General features: G+C 33.2%; 6 protein-coding genes across 6 annotated transcripts in view; 3 read left to right on the top strand and 3 right to left on the bottom strand.

Moving 5' to 3' along the window:
* Positions 1 to 1,402, top strand: part of LOC100160952 (DNA mismatch repair protein Msh2) — a 9,610-nt gene extending 8,208 nt beyond the window's left edge. The window contains exons 13-16 of the mRNA XM_008185681.1: positions 149 to 240; positions 365 to 587; positions 671 to 739; positions 798 to 1,402. Of these exons, the coding sequence (XP_008183903.1) occupies positions 149 to 240; positions 365 to 587; positions 671 to 739; positions 798 to 920 (507 nt within the window). The 3' untranslated portion in view covers positions 921 to 1,402. The remainder of the gene's footprint in view (positions 1 to 148; positions 241 to 364; positions 588 to 670; positions 740 to 797) is intronic.
* Positions 1,403 to 9,032: 7,630 nt separating this feature from the next.
* LOC100162471 (histone H1B-like) lies at positions 9,033 to 10,060 on the bottom strand. The gene is made up of 2 exons (XM_003245057.4): positions 9,486 to 10,060; positions 9,033 to 9,363 (listed from the first exon to the last, which is right to left on the bottom strand). Exon 1 carries the CDS (start codon positions 9,979 to 9,981, stop codon positions 9,523 to 9,525), a length of 459 nt encoding a protein of 152 aa, XP_003245105.1. The 5' UTR covers positions 9,982 to 10,060; the 3' UTR covers positions 9,033 to 9,363; positions 9,486 to 9,522.
* Positions 10,061 to 12,120: 2,060 nt separating this feature from the next.
* On the bottom strand, positions 12,121 to 12,617 carry LOC100166581 (histone H2B-like). The gene has a single exon (XM_003245056.4). The coding sequence runs from the start codon at positions 12,548 to 12,550 to the stop codon at positions 12,170 to 12,172; it is 381 nt and encodes a 126-aa protein (XP_003245104.1). The 5' UTR covers positions 12,551 to 12,617; the 3' UTR covers positions 12,121 to 12,169.
* Positions 12,618 to 12,904: 287 nt separating this feature from the next.
* On the top strand, positions 12,905 to 13,394 carry LOC100164566 (histone H2A). Its single transcript, XM_001952671.5, has one exon. The coding sequence runs from the start codon at positions 12,966 to 12,968 to the stop codon at positions 13,341 to 13,343; it is 378 nt and encodes a 125-aa protein (XP_001952706.2). The 5' UTR covers positions 12,905 to 12,965; the 3' UTR covers positions 13,344 to 13,394.
* Positions 13,395 to 15,893: 2,499 nt separating this feature from the next.
* Positions 15,894 to 16,426, bottom strand: LOC100161835 (histone H3). The gene has a single exon (XM_001952066.5). The coding sequence runs from the start codon at positions 16,350 to 16,352 to the stop codon at positions 15,942 to 15,944; it is 411 nt and encodes a 136-aa protein (XP_001952101.2). The 5' UTR covers positions 16,353 to 16,426; the 3' UTR covers positions 15,894 to 15,941.
* An 84-nt stretch (positions 16,427 to 16,510) lies between these two features.
* On the top strand, positions 16,511 to 17,018 carry LOC100163894 (histone H4). Its single transcript, XM_001949061.4, has one exon. It carries the CDS (start codon positions 16,526 to 16,528, stop codon positions 16,958 to 16,960), a length of 435 nt encoding a protein of 144 aa, XP_001949096.2. The 5' UTR covers positions 16,511 to 16,525; the 3' UTR covers positions 16,961 to 17,018.
* Positions 17,019 to 18,043: the final 1,025 nt, after the last annotated feature.

Consider the following 18,043-nt stretch of genomic DNA (forward strand, 5'->3'; position numbering starts at 1 on the left):
TTGTTATATAAAACTAACTACATATGGCTATTGAAACTAGTGGGCAAAAATTTGCCATGTTGTACGTGTGTAAGACAGAAAACAAATGCATGGGTAGCGTCCTCTTAAAACATCTATAAACATAATTAACTTTGTATATTCAATTTAGAGAGCTACTTCAGAATCATTAGTGATAATTGACGAATTAGGTAGAGGTACATCAACTTATGAGGGATGTGGAATTGCCTGTGCTATTGCAGAGTAAGTGAGACTGTGTTTTATTTCCTAAGTAAAATGTTAGAATTGATATTAGTGGCATACGTTGATAAAAACAAATCATAACAATTTAAAATTAAAGCTAAGAAAATTATTGTATGTTCTATAGACGTTTGGCAGTTGAAACCAAAGCATTTACTTTATTTGCGACTCATTTTCACGAGTTAACTAAGCTCCACGAGACTATACCAACAATCACCAATAAACATGTCTCTGCCGTTACCACAGATGATAGTCTAACGCTTTTGTATCAAGTGCAACCAGGATCATGTGATAAAAGCTTTGGTATTCATGTTGCTGCAATGGCAAAATTTCCAAAAAACGTTATTCAAGTATCTATTCGTTATCATTATAATCAACAATTACTAATTTTCTTGTAATAAATAATAATTTTTTATTGTCTTAAACCCATTAGAATGCTGCAAAGAAACTTGCTCTGTTAGAGAGTTTTCAAAATAACCAAATACTGGAAGACAATCAAAAAGTAATTAAAAATACTATTTATATTAAAACTAGTATTCACAAATGTTATCATTTTTCAGGAAATCAATGAAGCTGATAAAGAAAAATTTCTGAACGAATGCAAACGTTGTGCACAAGAGTGTACTTCATCAGAAGATGAGTTGTTTAATCGCATAAAAAAACTGAGAACTGAGTTCCTATAATATTAGTATTACATTAACGATTATAACTATTTTATATTTTTTTTATACATACATATCTATTTGTTCATTAATTAATAATTATATTGTTTTCATAATGCATTTTGGTAAAGATAAAATTAATGTTATAAATGTAACAAAATGTAGACATTAGTTTATTTATGCTTATCAATTAAATTAAATCATACTACCTATCTTTTTATACTAAAATATAATATACATGTACTTAATTATTTTTTAGAACTATAATATGAACACAAACAATTATTTAAACAAAACTTGCAATTCATTATTTTTTCCTAATGTTAATAAATTAAAAATAGATTATCAGTTATCTATTATTTTAGTGATATTGAAGAAACAATTAAATTCCGTACATAGGTACTATGAAGTCATTATTTCAACTGTATTAATTTTCTTAGACACAAAAAATCAATAATGAGTCCAAATAAAAACTTAAAAAGTAATTTTTGTTTTGAAAGCAATACCTTCAAAGTTATTTATTTAATTATTCATGTACTTTATCCTCTACTCGAATGAACTTTTTAATTACTGAATTAACTTATTATCGAATCCCGTAATATATGAGTATGTTTCTATTTTGGTTAAAATATTTGATGAAAGTCCTATCCTATATAACAGGGATGGGCAACTGGCGGCCCGCGCTACATTTTCAAATTACTGTTTTGTAGTAATTATTTTAAAAATTTTAAATGTCAGTAAATTTGAAGGACCTTTTTTTTTGTGTCTCATATGCACTACGGCCCGCTAGATTTTAAAGTACTTAAAAGTTAAAAGTGACCAGCTAGTTACTTTGAGTTGCCCATCCCTGCTATATAAGACATCAATCCTAGTAAAAATAAAAATAATAACAATTCAACATACATGCATATCTAGCTTCATTGGACTTCTCACCTCATACATACTTGTACCCCTTACGCTTTACAGCCATACTACTCAAATAATACTTCAAATTTTAAAATATCACTACAAATAGTCAATAGTTAAAAATTATTGTAGTAGCTGATATTTAAAATGTTAATACTATTTTTATAATGATTAATAATTAAAATAATCTAATGTGATGCAAAATTCTCATACATTGTGGGTATTTGTTCAAGCACGTTGCTTTATGAGGAAAATGCATTTTCAACCTTAAAATGTTCTTATCGAATTATGTTATATGTATTTACAACTACAAAACAAAATACCTACTGTAAATAATATTAAGTAATCATGAAATAAATTTTGGTGGTTCTATAGATGTATAAGTACTTAAAAATTCCTCAGATCAGAATTTGAATTTATGTATTATAATAATAATTAATATTAATTTACAATTAAAAATATCATCCTGTACATGCAGACAAATCTTATTGTTGCAGGTTACTAATCTAACCGTGATCAACGAAGATATATATTGGTACTTAGATAAACACTAGATTGCAAAACTTAAGCAAAATATACAAGTGAACTTAAAATAATTTACTCATTAATAATGAGTCATTATAGATTATGATTAGGTAGGTATATGATCTAGTGAAATAAATACATAATATGACTACAAAAAAATGTATTATTTTATAGAATGTATCATTGAAACAATTTGTAATTATTTATAATTTATTGTATTCTGTTTTCATACATTTTTGAAGTCAATAGTTTTCTTGACTTAACCACTACCTGTAAATAACAGCATTTTATTGAAGGTACTATTCGATTTCGATAGAAGTTTACACTCATTTTTTATTTTTTGCCTTTTATAGAAACATTATATTTGATCATTATCATAACCTATGTTATATTATTTTTGTATGTTTTGTGTAGTTGTATTATAATTTATAAATATATAATATACCTTTTGTAGTTTTTTACGCAATAGGTAGTGACTTGTTACTTACCTATTTAATTATATAATATATACCTTATAATATATTCAAACAATAATTTTTATGTTTACAACGTATGACTACTGACTATATTATACATTATACAGAGTGATCCATTTAAGTGTATGTACGGTCATTATTTCGAAAAATTACAACTTTTTTTTAAAACTTTTCTATCGTTTTTAGGTTTTTTTTTATGATTTTTATTTAAAATAATTTCATATTCTGATGGAGAATTTTTCGTAAGTATATAATATATGTATATATATATATACATAGGCGTAAATTTGGTTAAAATCTGGAGTGCTAAAAATATTAATTAACACATAATAACATACATTATTATACTTATGAGGTGAAGTTAGTAAATACTTTGTGAGGCTTCAGGAGTTTTTAGGGGGTCCAATAGGCCACATTTTACACCTATGCATAGATACAAATAGAATTTTGAACGAATAAGTAATTAATTAGTTAATTACCAACTACCTACCTACAACTAAGGTATCTATGACTGTTATAATAAATAATGTTCAGGTTTTGTAGCAAATACTTTTTTGGTGGGGTGTTGATGTTTTGATTAAAGTTTATTTTTAATTTTTACTCTAAATGTGCATTTTAATATTTTTCTCGAGATTTTTCTTTAATTAATTTTCGTGAAAATGTTATTCAAATAGCTTTAACTGTATTAGCTAGGTTAGGTATGCTAACCTACTGTATTATCGCCAGAAATATGTGAAATGTTCGTGTTTTGTTGTCGAAATTATTTCGTTTGTTCTCGAGATTTGAGATAATATAGGTAGGTAGGTAGGTATTATAATATGATGTACCAAATGGCTAATGTAGGTAGGTGCCTTATATGAAATGACTCAATGGCTGACATCATAATTTAAATGTTTTAATTTAAAAGACAACTTTTTAAAAAATGTACCTACCTACCTATTTATTTTATTTATGACTTGATGAATTTTTAATTCCTTATTGCAAAGCAGAATATTTTTCAAATTACCTATATTTCGATAGGTATATACATAAAAAAAATTTTACGAGTAGCTTATGAGACAACTTAAAGTTTTTAAATAGGTAATTTTTTAACTATACCTAGGTACCTACCTAATCATTATAAAAGTTGGATTTTTGTGTATAGAAATACTAAAATACATAATCTGAAAAACATTCTGCTCCGGAATTTGAAATTAAAAATGCACGTTGTCATTCAAAAAAGGAAAGCGTATAAATACGTTGTATTGCAATTGTGTTCTTTAAAATATTTTTTTTTTCGAAATAATGAGTAGTACTGTAGTCACTTTAATAGGTCACCTCGTAAAGTGATATACAAAATATACTAACCACAATTTTTTTCATTAGGTAATGAAAAACAGTATTGAGCTTTTTTAAATTCTAATTTTTTGAAGAATATATATAGGATTTAAGGTTGTAGCCTGTAGGTACCTACTAAAAACAAAATTTCAGAAATTTACTTAGATCTTTTTATACTATCAAGGATTGTTCTGAGTATAATATTATAATATTATATTATATAATATATATAAGCTAATTATTTTCAAATAAGCACCATCTTTTCTACTGAATATTTGTAAGTAGAAGAGAAGACAAATATTGCGCTGAAAGCCTCTTAAGTAGGTAATGGGTATAGGTAGGTATCAACTATTAAATTTAATGTAAGTACCTACTGGCTACTGAGGATAGTAAATTAAAAAATAATATTACTATTTTAGTGTTGCATATTTGTAAAGTTTTCTGAGTAGATGTAATAAGTCTAGGGCTATGATTTATATACTATAAGTACCTATATAAAATAGAACAATTTAAAATATGTAGGTATTTTGTTAAAATATGCAATAAACATATACAATGATAGTTTATATTAGGTACCTATAGGTACAAATATTTACTAAAGCATCAGGAATCATACCTATTTTTATAAGGTTAAAACAAATTTAATAAAATTTTAAATTACTCTTTTTTAATACCTAGCTAAAACTTTTTTGTTACCGTTACTTTTTATTTATTAATACATTTGAAGTATTTTTATGTTTTTTTGAGTCAAAATTCACTGATTTTATGAAATTTAACTTAGTAATTTTTAATTAAAATTCGAATTACCTATATGACGTTGTAATGTGGTATTATAGACGTATAGTGGTATACTGGTATCAGTGGTATCCAGCATTGTACACTACCTTTCATCGAAACATTCCATAAGATATGCATTTTGTATTTATCCAAAAATATTATGCAATAATATGCAAAATAGAAAATAGATCATGACGTGTATGGTGTACCTATCATTATGAGGTGATTCGTGGACATTGAACTGATTATTGATGTCATTTTTAGAAGGACGTTGCAAAAAAACATAAGTTCTATAGTTCCATGGGTACCAATGCATGTAAATTCTAGCCCTAATAATAACTAATTCTAAAAAAATCATTAATCATTTACAGTGAAAAAGGATAGTTTCGTTTGAAAAATGTTATCATAACTCCTTGATATTATAGGTACCCCCAATTCCTAAAAACGTTATACCTAGAATAGTAATACCCTAAAAAGTAATTAAAAAATTGTCATATTTCAATTTTAGGAAAAGTTAAAATCAAAAATATGGGAAAGTCGATTTCAAGTAGACTTATTCAAATCCGTTTTTAGAACTCTTATCGCTTTATTAGATTAATTGGTAGGTATGTTTGGCAAAGAACACGTCTAAAATCATATGTCGCGCGTGTGTTGGACAATGACAGAAAATTACTTGGTGGAATCCCCTTAAATACCTAGTACAAAGATCAAAGCATCTGAACATCAGATCATAATATTGTTTTATAAGTATACCTATAGGTATAATATTGCAGCGTTTAGCTATAGGTATACTTAAAAATTCCAAGCATAATAATATTATTTGATTAAATTTATATGTATTTACTATATTTATTTTAAAGGATAAATGATTGACGAGCACGCTTGGCGAATTACCCTGTATATAATTTAATTTTGATTTGAATAACAATAATTATTATTTGGATTGAAGTACTACGCCGTTTTCAATACTAATGATAGGTTGTCCTACTGAACCATATCGGCATATTGCTGATTAGCCGTTTATAGTTGTTAAATAATTAACATAAGTACATATTATATCTCATTAATAATAATTATTAGGTACCTATATAAAATATAGAAGTGAGTGGATGATATTATTATGATAAATAAAATGTGTATTCATAATTTATAGTATCAATAGGAAATTAAAAAAATAAAACATATTATGTCTAAATAATTAATAAAACAATATTGTTTCTCTGTAGAGAATTTACAGCGAATATAAAATAATCTATAGATCAGAGGTGCCATTTGGTGTACCTATGGCTACAGGCTGTACTATTATAGGCACTTTTATTTTTTCTGCGTCTTATAAGTTATTGCGACTCGCCATTAAATTTACAAACACTCCGACTGCCGATTTACAAAATTTAAAGTATAACATTATAGAAACCATAATGCGTATCTATATATTTAACATAATGTGTGTGAAGGATGTAGGTATAATATTATTAGTACGCATATTAGCATTGATTATACATAGTACATACATATACATATACATTATATACGTATATACATTATACATATTATATACATACATTATACTATGTATAATCAGTGATATAAGGTATGACAAAAGCTACTTATATTTCCAAGTCCAGGGGCGTAATTACGGGGGGGGGGGGTATGGGGGATAGACTCCCCCATGAGCTGTATTTATATATTGTCCATACTCTTATATCTACAAAAAGTTCAAATACAAACTTATAAATTATTACGAAACTAGAAAAAAATAAAATGTTTAGTTGTTTTGATATAAATAGGTATTACCCAGTTATAAAAACATTTACCCGGTAAACGATAAGCATATTTCAAAATAAATGGTCTGATTCATTTTAATTCTTATTTATTAATAAACACTGGGTGCCCTGCCACACACTGTACCAAATTACAGTACCTACTTTCTATACAATATACATGCATATAGATTATAGGCGGTAAGTAATTCGATGATGGGAAAAACCACCATTCCAAAAACATAATATAATAATAAAAATGTAACTTCAAGATTAACATTTCGTAAAACGAATAGTAATACTACGAACGCTCACCGACACTTTTTACATTGATTATTGCGATTACCTACGTATAGACACTACACAGTAGGTATACCGTACACAGTAGGTACACCGTACACACTTCATTCCCACTGTCACAGTGTCACACAACTTAGTAATTGATTTTATTTTTATAAGCTAAAAGAAAAATGGAGAAAAAAAAGTAAACTACCAGAAACTAGTAGTACTCCATTGAATTTTTTTTAAAAGAAGCTTGGACTCGACGCAAGTATTACAATTTTAAATTATTCAAAATACCAAACATTATTAGGCCCGGAATTAAATGTTTTAAAATCGTACAAAATATGTGTGTCATATTTTATACACTTATTATAATTTATAATTAGTATTACAATTCGCGCTAAAATTATGCAAAATTAAATAAACACCAGTTAAAAAATGTATTAAAAATTTAACTGCAGTCACTGCAGTTTATTCAATAAACTATTAGGTACCTATGTCATATTCATTTTTATAAAAAATTTTAATGAGTTTATTAAAAAAATAGATATCAATAATTTATAATAATAATAAATAATAACTAATATTTAATAATAATTTTACCTGCACATTTTCTTGTTTATTATTTAAGGAAAACATAGAGAAATCTGATGATGTATTACGGGCAAAGCCCCCCCACAAGTTTGCCATTCAAATTAATTTTGATCCCCCACATTCTCAATTACGCATTTACGCCACTGTTTCCAACTTCCGATTTCTATAATAACTCATCATAGTATTAATCATATCCCATATACAAAACATAAACCTTCAACCTTATGCATGGTGACATGGTGTTGTAGGTGTAGCGCTAGGCACATCAAATACACGTATTTATACTATGATGTGTAGAAACGACTCCCCGCTCGCCAACAGTTTTTTTTAATTTTTGGGGAGCGTAGGTTGAGCAGAAATTCAGGGAGTTCTGGTAGGATTGCACAAGAATCGCCAGGAATGGAGCACTAAATATTGGGGTTCTAAAAAGTTGAAATGGGTGGTGGAGGGGAAATGTACGAGAAAATGTGGACTGTGTAAATTAGTTAGCGGCGTACAGTGCAAGTTCAGAAGACATCTGCGGTGCTGCGATATTCCTCATGATTATAATATTATATAGGTACCTACGACAATGGCCGCTAGGGACCACGATGAAGAACGGTCAATCCCACCCTCGAGTTGCAACAGCGAAACCTCGGAGATGTCACCGACCACCACGTTCTTCATCATCACCACCGATGACACCATGGGAGGGCGACGATCACTGCAGTGGTTTCACGAATGATAATACGTACTCCGGACGGACGGACAATTTGTGGCGAAGCCGGCATGTATAATATTAAACTTGAAGTCTAATAAACGATGGCGGCGCCGCGGCAGTAATGCTAAAGCAATTCCCGCGGCGTCGTCGGTTAAAACCTGAGAAAAAAAAAAAGGTACCTACCACAATATATTATGAGAAAAGGACCTACGTTGTAACTTTTAGAAAAAAGTGTTCTTGTAGTGTTTGCTGGAACAATATACTTTTTTTGTTGGCAAAATACAATTGTGGCAAACAGACCATCTACTGCTATGCACGCCGTCTACCATGGAGGGTAGGCAACCTAATGCGCAAGAAGACAACTGTGACGAGAACGGGAGGTGACACATGGGATTAAAATATAAAATGCAAGTTAATCATGAAGGAGGGGATCTCTGTAGTCAAATCGGTATGGTGCAATGACCACGGAGCTCCCATGTATTAATAGATCAAAACACTTAAACTCAACTAAAAATAAAGGAAGTCTTTAGTCTGATGTTGGTGGCCTCTCACACACTCAACGTGCTGGTGGAATTGTGCAGTGAACGTGCAGAACCCGGGCCGATTTACCAATTTATGGGCCCAGAACAATTTTCAATTTTGGGCCCCAAAACTGTCCTCCTATACTTTCTTCAATGTTAAAATAAAATGTACCTATGCATATTGTATTTTTTAATTAGTTGCATATACATGAGTAGTTAGATCATAGAATAAAATTGTATTATTTAATAAACAAGAATACACTTTACACTTTCAATGCATCTATAATTAATGTTTTTAATGTTGTTATTCAAGTAAGTCTTCGTTGAAGAACACGTCGGCGAGACCTTGGACCAATTGGCAAGCGTATTCGGTCGCCTTTGCTGCAGTGCATAGTGCGCCAGCGGTGTCTGTGGTGGTTGGCACTTTTGGCACTCTTTGCACTTTTGTCTTTTTAAGGATTTTCGTCTTCTCAGTGTTAAATTTTGTTCAGTGATACTTCAAATCGAAGCGACCATTATATTTTTTCCTGTAGCATCTTGGTGTTTAATGTGGGACCGAATCACCCGCCGTTTTTTTAAATTGTCTACAAATTGTTTCGTCAAAAACTAAATAACAACAAATTTACAATTACGATTGAAATAATTATGTCATATGAACTTATTGATAGTGAAAAACTTCAATGAAGGTTTTTTACTTTTGAGATATTAATGATTTTTTAAATACTTGCCAATACAAACAAAAAATGAAGTTTTGGTTACAATATATCATGTACGCATTATTGTCATGGCTGCGATCTTCTTTTTCTTCGGTGTTCCGGCGGCTTTGACTTTATTGACGATCGATTTTTTCTTTTTCGCCACAACGGCCTTTTTCGGCTTGACATCGGAGACGGGCAATTTGAAGTGTCCCGAAGCGCCGGTTCCCTTGGTCTGAACGACGGTACCGTTGGCGACGGCGGCTTTCAGGAACTTCCTGATGAATAGGGCCAACTTGGCAGGGTCGACTTTGTAGTTAGCAGCCAGATATTTTTTGATGGCCGGCAACGACGAACCCTTCTTCTCCTTGAGCTCTTTGATAGCCGAGGTGACCATCACGGCGGTGGTCGGATGCAACGCGCCCGGCTTCTTTACTTTGGAGGCATTCAACTTCTTTTTGGCCGGAGATTTTTTCGCAGCTGGCGACGCTGCGACTGGAGCCGGAGTTGTAGCTACTGTGTCTGTCATCGTTCAAAGCGTAAACTCGGATCTATGGTCGGATTTGACGAGGATCGCTTACTGCACTGATGCCGCTGAAAATTTACAAAATGTTTATTCTTATACCGTGCACCGTACCGACTAGTAAACCATTATGATTCGCGTCGTCCTCCGGGCTATGGTTGTACAATCATTTTTTACAATATCTCAACGGGAATTGGTTGTACGGATCTAGGTTTGAACTTTCCGGAAAGCTAACTAAATTCTAGACAATCGCCGATGCTCAATGTATCGCAGGCCAGTGCCAGAAAACCACCACAGGTCGTTGTTTCCGAACTTCCGATCGGGTTTTCGTAGCCCACGTTCGAAGGTCTGCCGTACGACAGAAACCAGTCGAAAATTGACAAACACATTTTGAACGATTTCTCCACGAGTTTCCCGAGACCATAGCCTTCGCAGATTTCCGATGGACCGATTTTTCGACGAACAGTGGCTTTTCGAAAATGACGGTTATAGGTCTCCGATGCGGTGCGGCGTCACCGACGTTTCAAACTCTGAGATTTTAACTGTGCAGACATTACTAATAAATTTAATATTAGTCGTACTTGAACTATTTATTTTGGATAAACTATTGCGATAACACATTATTAAAGGATTTTGGTTTATTTTTTTTCCTGTATACAAAATTTCTACCAGAAGGAATGCTTCGATTTCAACATACCTAATAGTATCTTGTCTTTTAGCAAAATTCGATCAAGATCCTCTGAATAATTATTGAATCACACGAGAAAAAACCACTGACAAATTACAAAAAATCGTTAAAAACGGGATTTTAATTTTCTAACACTTTAATAAAAAAATGATTTTACGTATTTTTTGTCACGCTTGCACCGAAAGTTTGGTTTTCGATCACGGTTGAAGCGTTGGAAAGCAACCTTTTTCCGTCCAGCGGGCGGAAAAGAGGAAATCCCCAAAAGTGCCGGCCGCCGGGCGCGTATCCCCTGCACAACCAGAAACTGAAATGTATACCTACCACGGTCCTTACAAAACATAAGCTTTTGGTTACATCTTAAATTTATAGTATACCATCCTTGCATGACGCATAATCATATTTTGTAGAAAAGTCTATAATTGTTGCATAGATCCCTGCATAACCTTTTCCATGAACGCAGGGGCGTGACAAAAAATAGTATGTGTGGCTCACATCCCGCCCATGCCACACAATATACTATTGTTGTAATTTATAATATTAAATCGACATACAGGCTATAATAAAATATAATAACAATACAAAATATCCAGATCGACGAACCGTACTCGTCCATGATATGATATCATTGAATTCAAATCAATTACACGGTGACCCGCTTGTAGCCTATAATTGTACAGCAGAGCGACATCCACTTACCCGCTTTTTTGTATAAGCGTTCAAAATTTGATGTCAAAGTATTTACAAAAAAAAAAAAATTGAGTTGATATATTTTTACTTAATTTATGAACTACTAACAAGAAACCTCGTTTTACATTTTGAATGCTATAAAAATTAAATATTTTATAATTTTATTGTTTAACTAAAAAATAGGTAGTTTGTAAATTATCGATATTATGACTAAATTTGGACTTAAAAAATATTATTTTTTAGAAGTGAGTATTAGTATAACAATTACAACCAGGTGCCTAGTGGCTAGTACCTACCATCTTACCGTAGGTTTGAAAAATAATATTTAAATGCAATCATGATCCAAATATCTAAGTATTTTTTTCTACAATTTATTATTTTACGTGTCATTGTTTTCTTATAAATACATGGTAATAATACTTTATTCAATGATGGCCTTAAAACAAATACCTATAAATGTTACAAAATACTACCTCACATTTTATAAGTAATATAAATGGAAAAAAAAAAGAGTAAGTATAACAAATGTAAGTTTTAATATTTAATTAATAACATAATAGTTGAAAGTTAATTATAAATCTAGGGATCCCGACTATCGTGCAGTTTTATTTTTCGTCGGACACGGCACAGATACCAAGAGATAAAAAACAAAATATAGGACGATATAATTTTATAAACTGCGCCGCGTACGTAAATTTTAATTAGTCGACGCCACTGTCATAATTATGTCATTAAATGTTTATTCTTAATATTTTAATGTCGATTGGTGGCCCTGAAAAGGGCCGTTTTAATTAGGTTTTTAAGTCGCACGAGAAGAACTCATTTGGAGCTGGTATACTTGGTCACGGCCTTAGTACCTTCACTGACGGCGTGCTTGGCCAACTCACCTGGCAACAAAAGGCGGACGGCAGTTTGAATTTCCCGGCTGGTAATGGTCGAACGCTTGTTGTAATGGGCCAGACGACTGGATTCAGCGGCGATGCGTTCGAACAGATCGTTGACGAAGCTGTTCATGATGCTCATGGCCTTTGAAGAGACGCCGGTGTCGGGATGTACTTGCTTCAACACTTTGTAGATGTAGATAGCGTACGATTCTTTCCTCTTGGGCTTGCGTTTCTTGTCGGACTTGGCAATGTTCTTTTGAGCTTTTCCGGATGATTTCTTCATCGCTTTACCAGCCGATTTTCCTCCTGGAGCCATTTCGAATATTATTCAATAATATACTTGTTGACGACTGGAACGTTGGAGACTTAATGATGGGTTTCGCCTTGGAACGGTGGGTATATTTAAGCGAACCCAAGCGATATGTCGCTTGTCTATTTGTGAATATACGATAATGCTAAAGGTAGAAATAACATCGTAAACCGAGCCATAGTAACTTAAAATAGTAGTATCTCAACAAGTATATTTCATGAGAATGCCGAATGAAAACAGCATATTTTAGTAGTCAATGTAGGAATTATGGTGTCATGTTTGATTGTCATACCGTCTTTTTTTAACCAATCACGGAATTGTTATCCAGATTTTCTCTATAAATATAAAAATTCAATGCGTGCCCAGCAACTATCACTTGTAGTATTCATTTCGAAGCACCAGTCACCACTACACAACAGTCATGAGCGGACGTGGTAAAGCGGGAAAAGCGAAAGGAGGCAAGTCCAAGACCAGATCGTCGCGTGCCGGACTCCAGTTCCCGGTCGGTCGAATCCATCGTCTGCTGAGAAAGGGAAACTACGCCGAACGCGTCGGAGCCGGAGCACCGGTGTACCTTGCCGCCGTCATGGAGTACTTGGCGGCTGAAGTTTTGGAGTTGGCCGGTAACGCCGCCCGTGACAACAAGAAGTCTCGTATCATCCCCAGACATTTGCAATTGGCCATCAGAAATGACGAAGAATTGAACAAATTGTTGTCCGGAGTGACCATCGCTCAAGGTGGTGTGTTACCCAATATCCAGGCCGTGCTCTTGCCCAAGAAAACCGAGAAAAAAGCATAATTAATTGTTGTGTCTATATATTAATAGAATTTTAAAACGGCCCTTTTCAGGGCCACCAAAATGTATTAACCACCGTGTGGCGTCTGATATATGGTAGTGTGTCGCATAATATAAAAAAAAGACTGGTTTTAAATTTTAACCATTGATAATAAAAGTGGCAGGCGCTTTGACGAGTTTTAGGAGTGATTCCCTAGTCGATGAGACCACTTTGGCTCATATTATTCCCAGTTACAAAGTAAATGCACCGTGGTTGAATCGGTATTACACATACTTTGCTTTGCTATTATGACGACCGTAGGTGTTGTTAAACTATACCAGACTGTTGCCTTTGCTAGTGGTGAAGATGGTATTTTATAGAGATGGAGAATTTACGTAAAAAAAAAATATCAGTAAATGTTTTGTTAAATTTACTAGTAAAGTGGTAAAATTGTCAAAATAGAATCGAAGGTTAGATAATAAAATTTCTTTTTTTTTTTATTAGTAAATACGATTATTATTAATTATTACTATTGTTGTATTCTTAACAAACTTGGTTCTAATAAAAACGATAAATAATTAAAAATGGATCTATAGTTCTGTATACTATGAATATTTAATTATTCATAATAGAATTCATAAATAAAAATTACCACATCATTTCCTTTATTATTTTTTTGAGATCAAAAGTCAAATCATTTATAGGTATTTATTTTCGTTTTACTATTACATAATATTATACAGTTTGAGAAAATATGATAAGTATTAAATTATTGTATTGGTATTTATTATCAGTTGATAAAAAAATCTCTTTGCAATGATTCGGGATAGGCGTTTTTGATTAGAAAAAATTGGCAAAATTGTATCTATCACTTGCATCTCTAGTATTTTATTAGGCTGGGTGTATGATTTGTGTGGCCCACTCGAGGGGATTAGTTTTTGGTGGTTTATTGAGGGGGCTAAATAATCACCTAACTCCCAGATGTGACGAAATATTGAAAATTTGTTGTTATGAAATAGTGAGAACGAATAGATCCGGGATGGCGAACCTTTTGATAACTGCGTGTCAAACCAAAATGTATGGTTTGATTTTATTTGCCTCGCGTGTCAGAAACTTTGCAGACATTTTTTTTTTAGTCATCGTGTATAAGGCATCCGAGACTATCTGTTAACGACTGCCGACTGTTCTGTTGTACCTACGTTTGTACGTAAACGCGATAAACGAATTTATTGATAATCTAATCTAATCGTTTACGAGCTTAGGAAATGGAAAGTACAGATTACAATATCTTACGATATATTCCAATAATAAGTTAAAGATAGTTTCAAATTTTCAATAATTTTTTTTGGAAAGTGAAATAAAAATTATGAATTATATTTTAAATTGGCATGTGTCACTGAAATAATGCGCGCTGAAATAGGTTCGCCATCCCTGGAATAGATGTTTTGAGTTGTTTGAGATTGGCAGATTATAACGGAATCTCATTCTTTACGTAAGACGGAATGTCAAGTATCATTCTTGCCCCCATTGTTTGGACCACCCTCGAGGTGACGTAGTATGCACGGAGCAGTAGATATTTTATATTTTATAATTCTTAATCGTACATTTTATTATACAATACTAAAATAACGTAATCTTAAATCTATATGTAACTAAACGTTTTGTGATTGACAAATTGTCGTACATAATCGTAGGCCCATTGTATCAATACGATATATTATTTTCATTATGCACTGTCAGTAGACTAGTAAGGCCATAACTCGAAATGTATGATAATCGTGTTTTTCTATTCGTTATTTGCTTGTGATGGCACCCATTTACCTTGTTATATTAGTAAAAATAATATTTATTGCATTACACGTTATATAATGTTAGATAAAGTACGATTTGACCAACGAGTCATAACATCAGAGCAACAATACCGCGGCATATTGAAAAAAATTACATGATAATGGTGCAACCTACTTTGCTTTGTTGGGCCGGCCTGGGGCCTATTATTCTATACCAGACTCGGGGCACTGAACTAAATACATGGAACGCGTATTGTGTATAATTCTCGTATATGAAAAATGAGACCATACGGGAGCCACCATATGCATTGCGATTTAATTTTTAACATTAATATTGTGATGATGATAACAATTTCCATAGATAACATAACATATTTTAACCATGTTTTCCCTTGACACAGAATGCATATGGCGACTTCCTACGAGATTCATATTATGAATAATGCACGCGTTCCATGCATTTAGTTCAATGACTCGGGGCCTTTACTAGTAGGCAGTGTTGGGAATAGATGGCTTTTTTTCTTTATTTATATTATGTTGTATAGTTATTTGGTATTTTTGTATTGATAGATTTATACCAATATAATGTCAGAATACTTATGATTTCAATGGATTGCGCCTTTTATGTAATCATGCCTACCTTAAATTGTTGAAGGTGAAATATTGTCAAATGCACTAAAATATAGCCACTCTTAAATCATATTGCCGGCGTATATGCGCGCGCAATGACTTTGAAATCTGCAAGCCAGGAAAACAATGTTACCGTACAGTTGTTTTGGTGGCCCTGAAAAGGGCCTTTTTAAGGGGATAATAATGATAAAAACATCAGTCCTAAGCACGTTCTCCACGAATACGACGAGCCAATTGGATGTCTTTTGGCATGATCGTGACACGCTTGGCGTGAATGGCGCACAGGTTGGTGTCTTCGAACAGACCGACTAGGTAGGCCTCGCTAGCTTCTTGCAACGCCATGACGGCGGAGCTCTGGAAACGCAGGTCAGTCTTGAAATCCTGGGCGATCTCACGTACCAGACGCTGGAACGGCAATTTGCGGATCAACAGTTCCGTGCTCTTCTGGTAACGACGGATCTCACGGAGAGCGACGGTTCCAGGACGGTAACGATGTGGTTTCTTCACTCCTCCGGTAGCGGGTGCGCTCTTCCGTGCGGCTTTGGTGGCCAACTGTTTCCTGGGCGCCTTTCCGCCAGTAGATTTACGAGCCGTCTGCTTGGTACGTGCCATTGCGCTGCTGGATTAGATTATTCAGAGTTGGACTGCAAAACGTGGCTATTGAACGAATGATGCGGTTCGACGAACAGTCGACCGATATATATACGTAAATCGGAACCGTAAGGGTCCTCCTCATTGGCCGATGTTAAACGGTTAGAATTTTAGTGGTGGGGGAATAACCGGTCATGGTTCCGATTGGTGGTTCGGTGTCGAGAGCAACGGTTAAAACGGACTGCGAATTGCAAAAATGTATCAGTCAACGTTCAGTTCACATCCGAACAAGTCCAACACTATCTACAACATTCAAAATGACAGGACGCGGCAAAGGTGGAAAAGGTCTTGGCAAAGGAGGCGCTAAACGTCATCGTAAAGTGTTGCGTGACAACATCCAGGGAATAACCAAGCCTGCCATTCGTCGGTTAGCTCGCCGTGGAGGAGTGAAACGTATCTCCGGCTTGATTTACGAAGAGACGCGTGGTGTGTTGAAGGTGTTCCTGGAAAACGTAATCCGCGACGCCGTTACGTACACCGAACACGCCAAGAGGAAGACGGTCACCGCCATGGACGTAGTGTATGCGCTGAAACGACAAGGTCGTACCCTTTACGGTTTCGGAGGTTAAATACTGAAACAGTACTTACTTTTGAAGTTTACAAACATCTTAAAAAGGCCCTTTTCAGGGCCACCACATGACATATAATATCGCTTCTTATAACCTTAAAGTAAAGAAAACTAACAAGGAAATAGTCTGGTGTAGAGTGTCTGGTCTGGTGTTGTTCGGTGGGGTCATTTCAGTTTTCAATAGACGGGGGCAAAGGTTTTGACCGGCCCGAATGGGTAATAAAAAAAAACCGGTCGCTCGCTCGCAACCACATATTAGCTACTTACATTTTTATTTAACTAGGCAACATCATTTTTAAATGTAAGGTAGCAGATATTTTAGAAAAACAATTGTATACCTATATCAGTTAACAGTCTACAAACTATTATATGGCAATATTTATATTGATAGTCATATCACAATATCCATCAGGTAACGCGTTATGCATCAACAAACCGTGATACTATAATCATAGATATATAATAGTATACTTTAGAAGTTTCAGGTACCCACGAATAATATTATACAATCATAGTTATCATAGGTTTTTTAATGTGTAATTTCGTCCAAATTTGAACTCGAAGTGTAAAATATCCGTTTCCATTATATGAAATGGTCATCTTTTAATTAAAAGTTTGATTTCACGAAGTAATTCTGCTTAATTATTATTATTTTTTTTATTTTGATAAAATTGTGTATCAACTTACTGTATACGCTGAAGAATGCAGATTATAATTTTCATTTTTTCGTGGGTGAAAATTAGTAACTACTGATATCAACTGAATACAAGTTAACATACCGACTTAATACTTATCTTGAAATAATTTTTATTTAAGTATAATTAGTTCATTAGAGAATGATTTGATCATCATCTATGATTATAGTATCACGGTTTGTTGATGCATAACGCGTTACCTGATGGATATTGTGATATGACTATCAATATAAATATTGCCATATAATAGTTTGTAGACTGTTAACTGATATAGGTATACAATTGTTTTTCTAAAATATCTGCTACCTTACATTTAAAAATGATGTTGCCTAGTTAAATAAAAATGTAAGTAGCTAATATGTGGCTTGCGAGCGAGCGACCGTTTTTTT

This window comes from Acyrthosiphon pisum, chromosome A3, assembly GCF_005508785.2.
Source record: "Acyrthosiphon pisum isolate AL4f chromosome A3, pea_aphid_22Mar2018_4r6ur, whole genome shotgun sequence".
NCBI classification, from domain to species: Eukaryota; Metazoa; Arthropoda; class Insecta; order Hemiptera; family Aphididae; genus Acyrthosiphon; species Acyrthosiphon pisum.

What these genes read in the sequence shown, in the direction of transcription:
- LOC100162471 (XM_003245057.4), bottom strand. Translation starts at nt 9,981, where the DNA reads ATGACAGACACAGTAGCTACAACTCCGGCTCCAGTCGCAGCGTCGCCA.
- LOC100166581 (XM_003245056.4), bottom strand. Translation starts at nt 12,550, where the DNA reads ATGGCTCCAGGAGGAAAATCGGCTGGTAAAGCGATGAAGAAATCATCC.
- LOC100164566 (XM_001952671.5), top strand. Translation starts at nt 12,966, where the DNA reads ATGAGCGGACGTGGTAAAGCGGGAAAAGCGAAAGGAGGCAAGTCCAAG.
- LOC100161835 (XM_001952066.5), bottom strand. Translation starts at nt 16,352, where the DNA reads ATGGCACGTACCAAGCAGACGGCTCGTAAATCTACTGGCGGAAAGGCG.
- LOC100163894 (XM_001949061.4), top strand. Translation starts at nt 16,526, where the DNA reads ATGGTTCCGATTGGTGGTTCGGTGTCGAGAGCAACGGTTAAAACGGAC.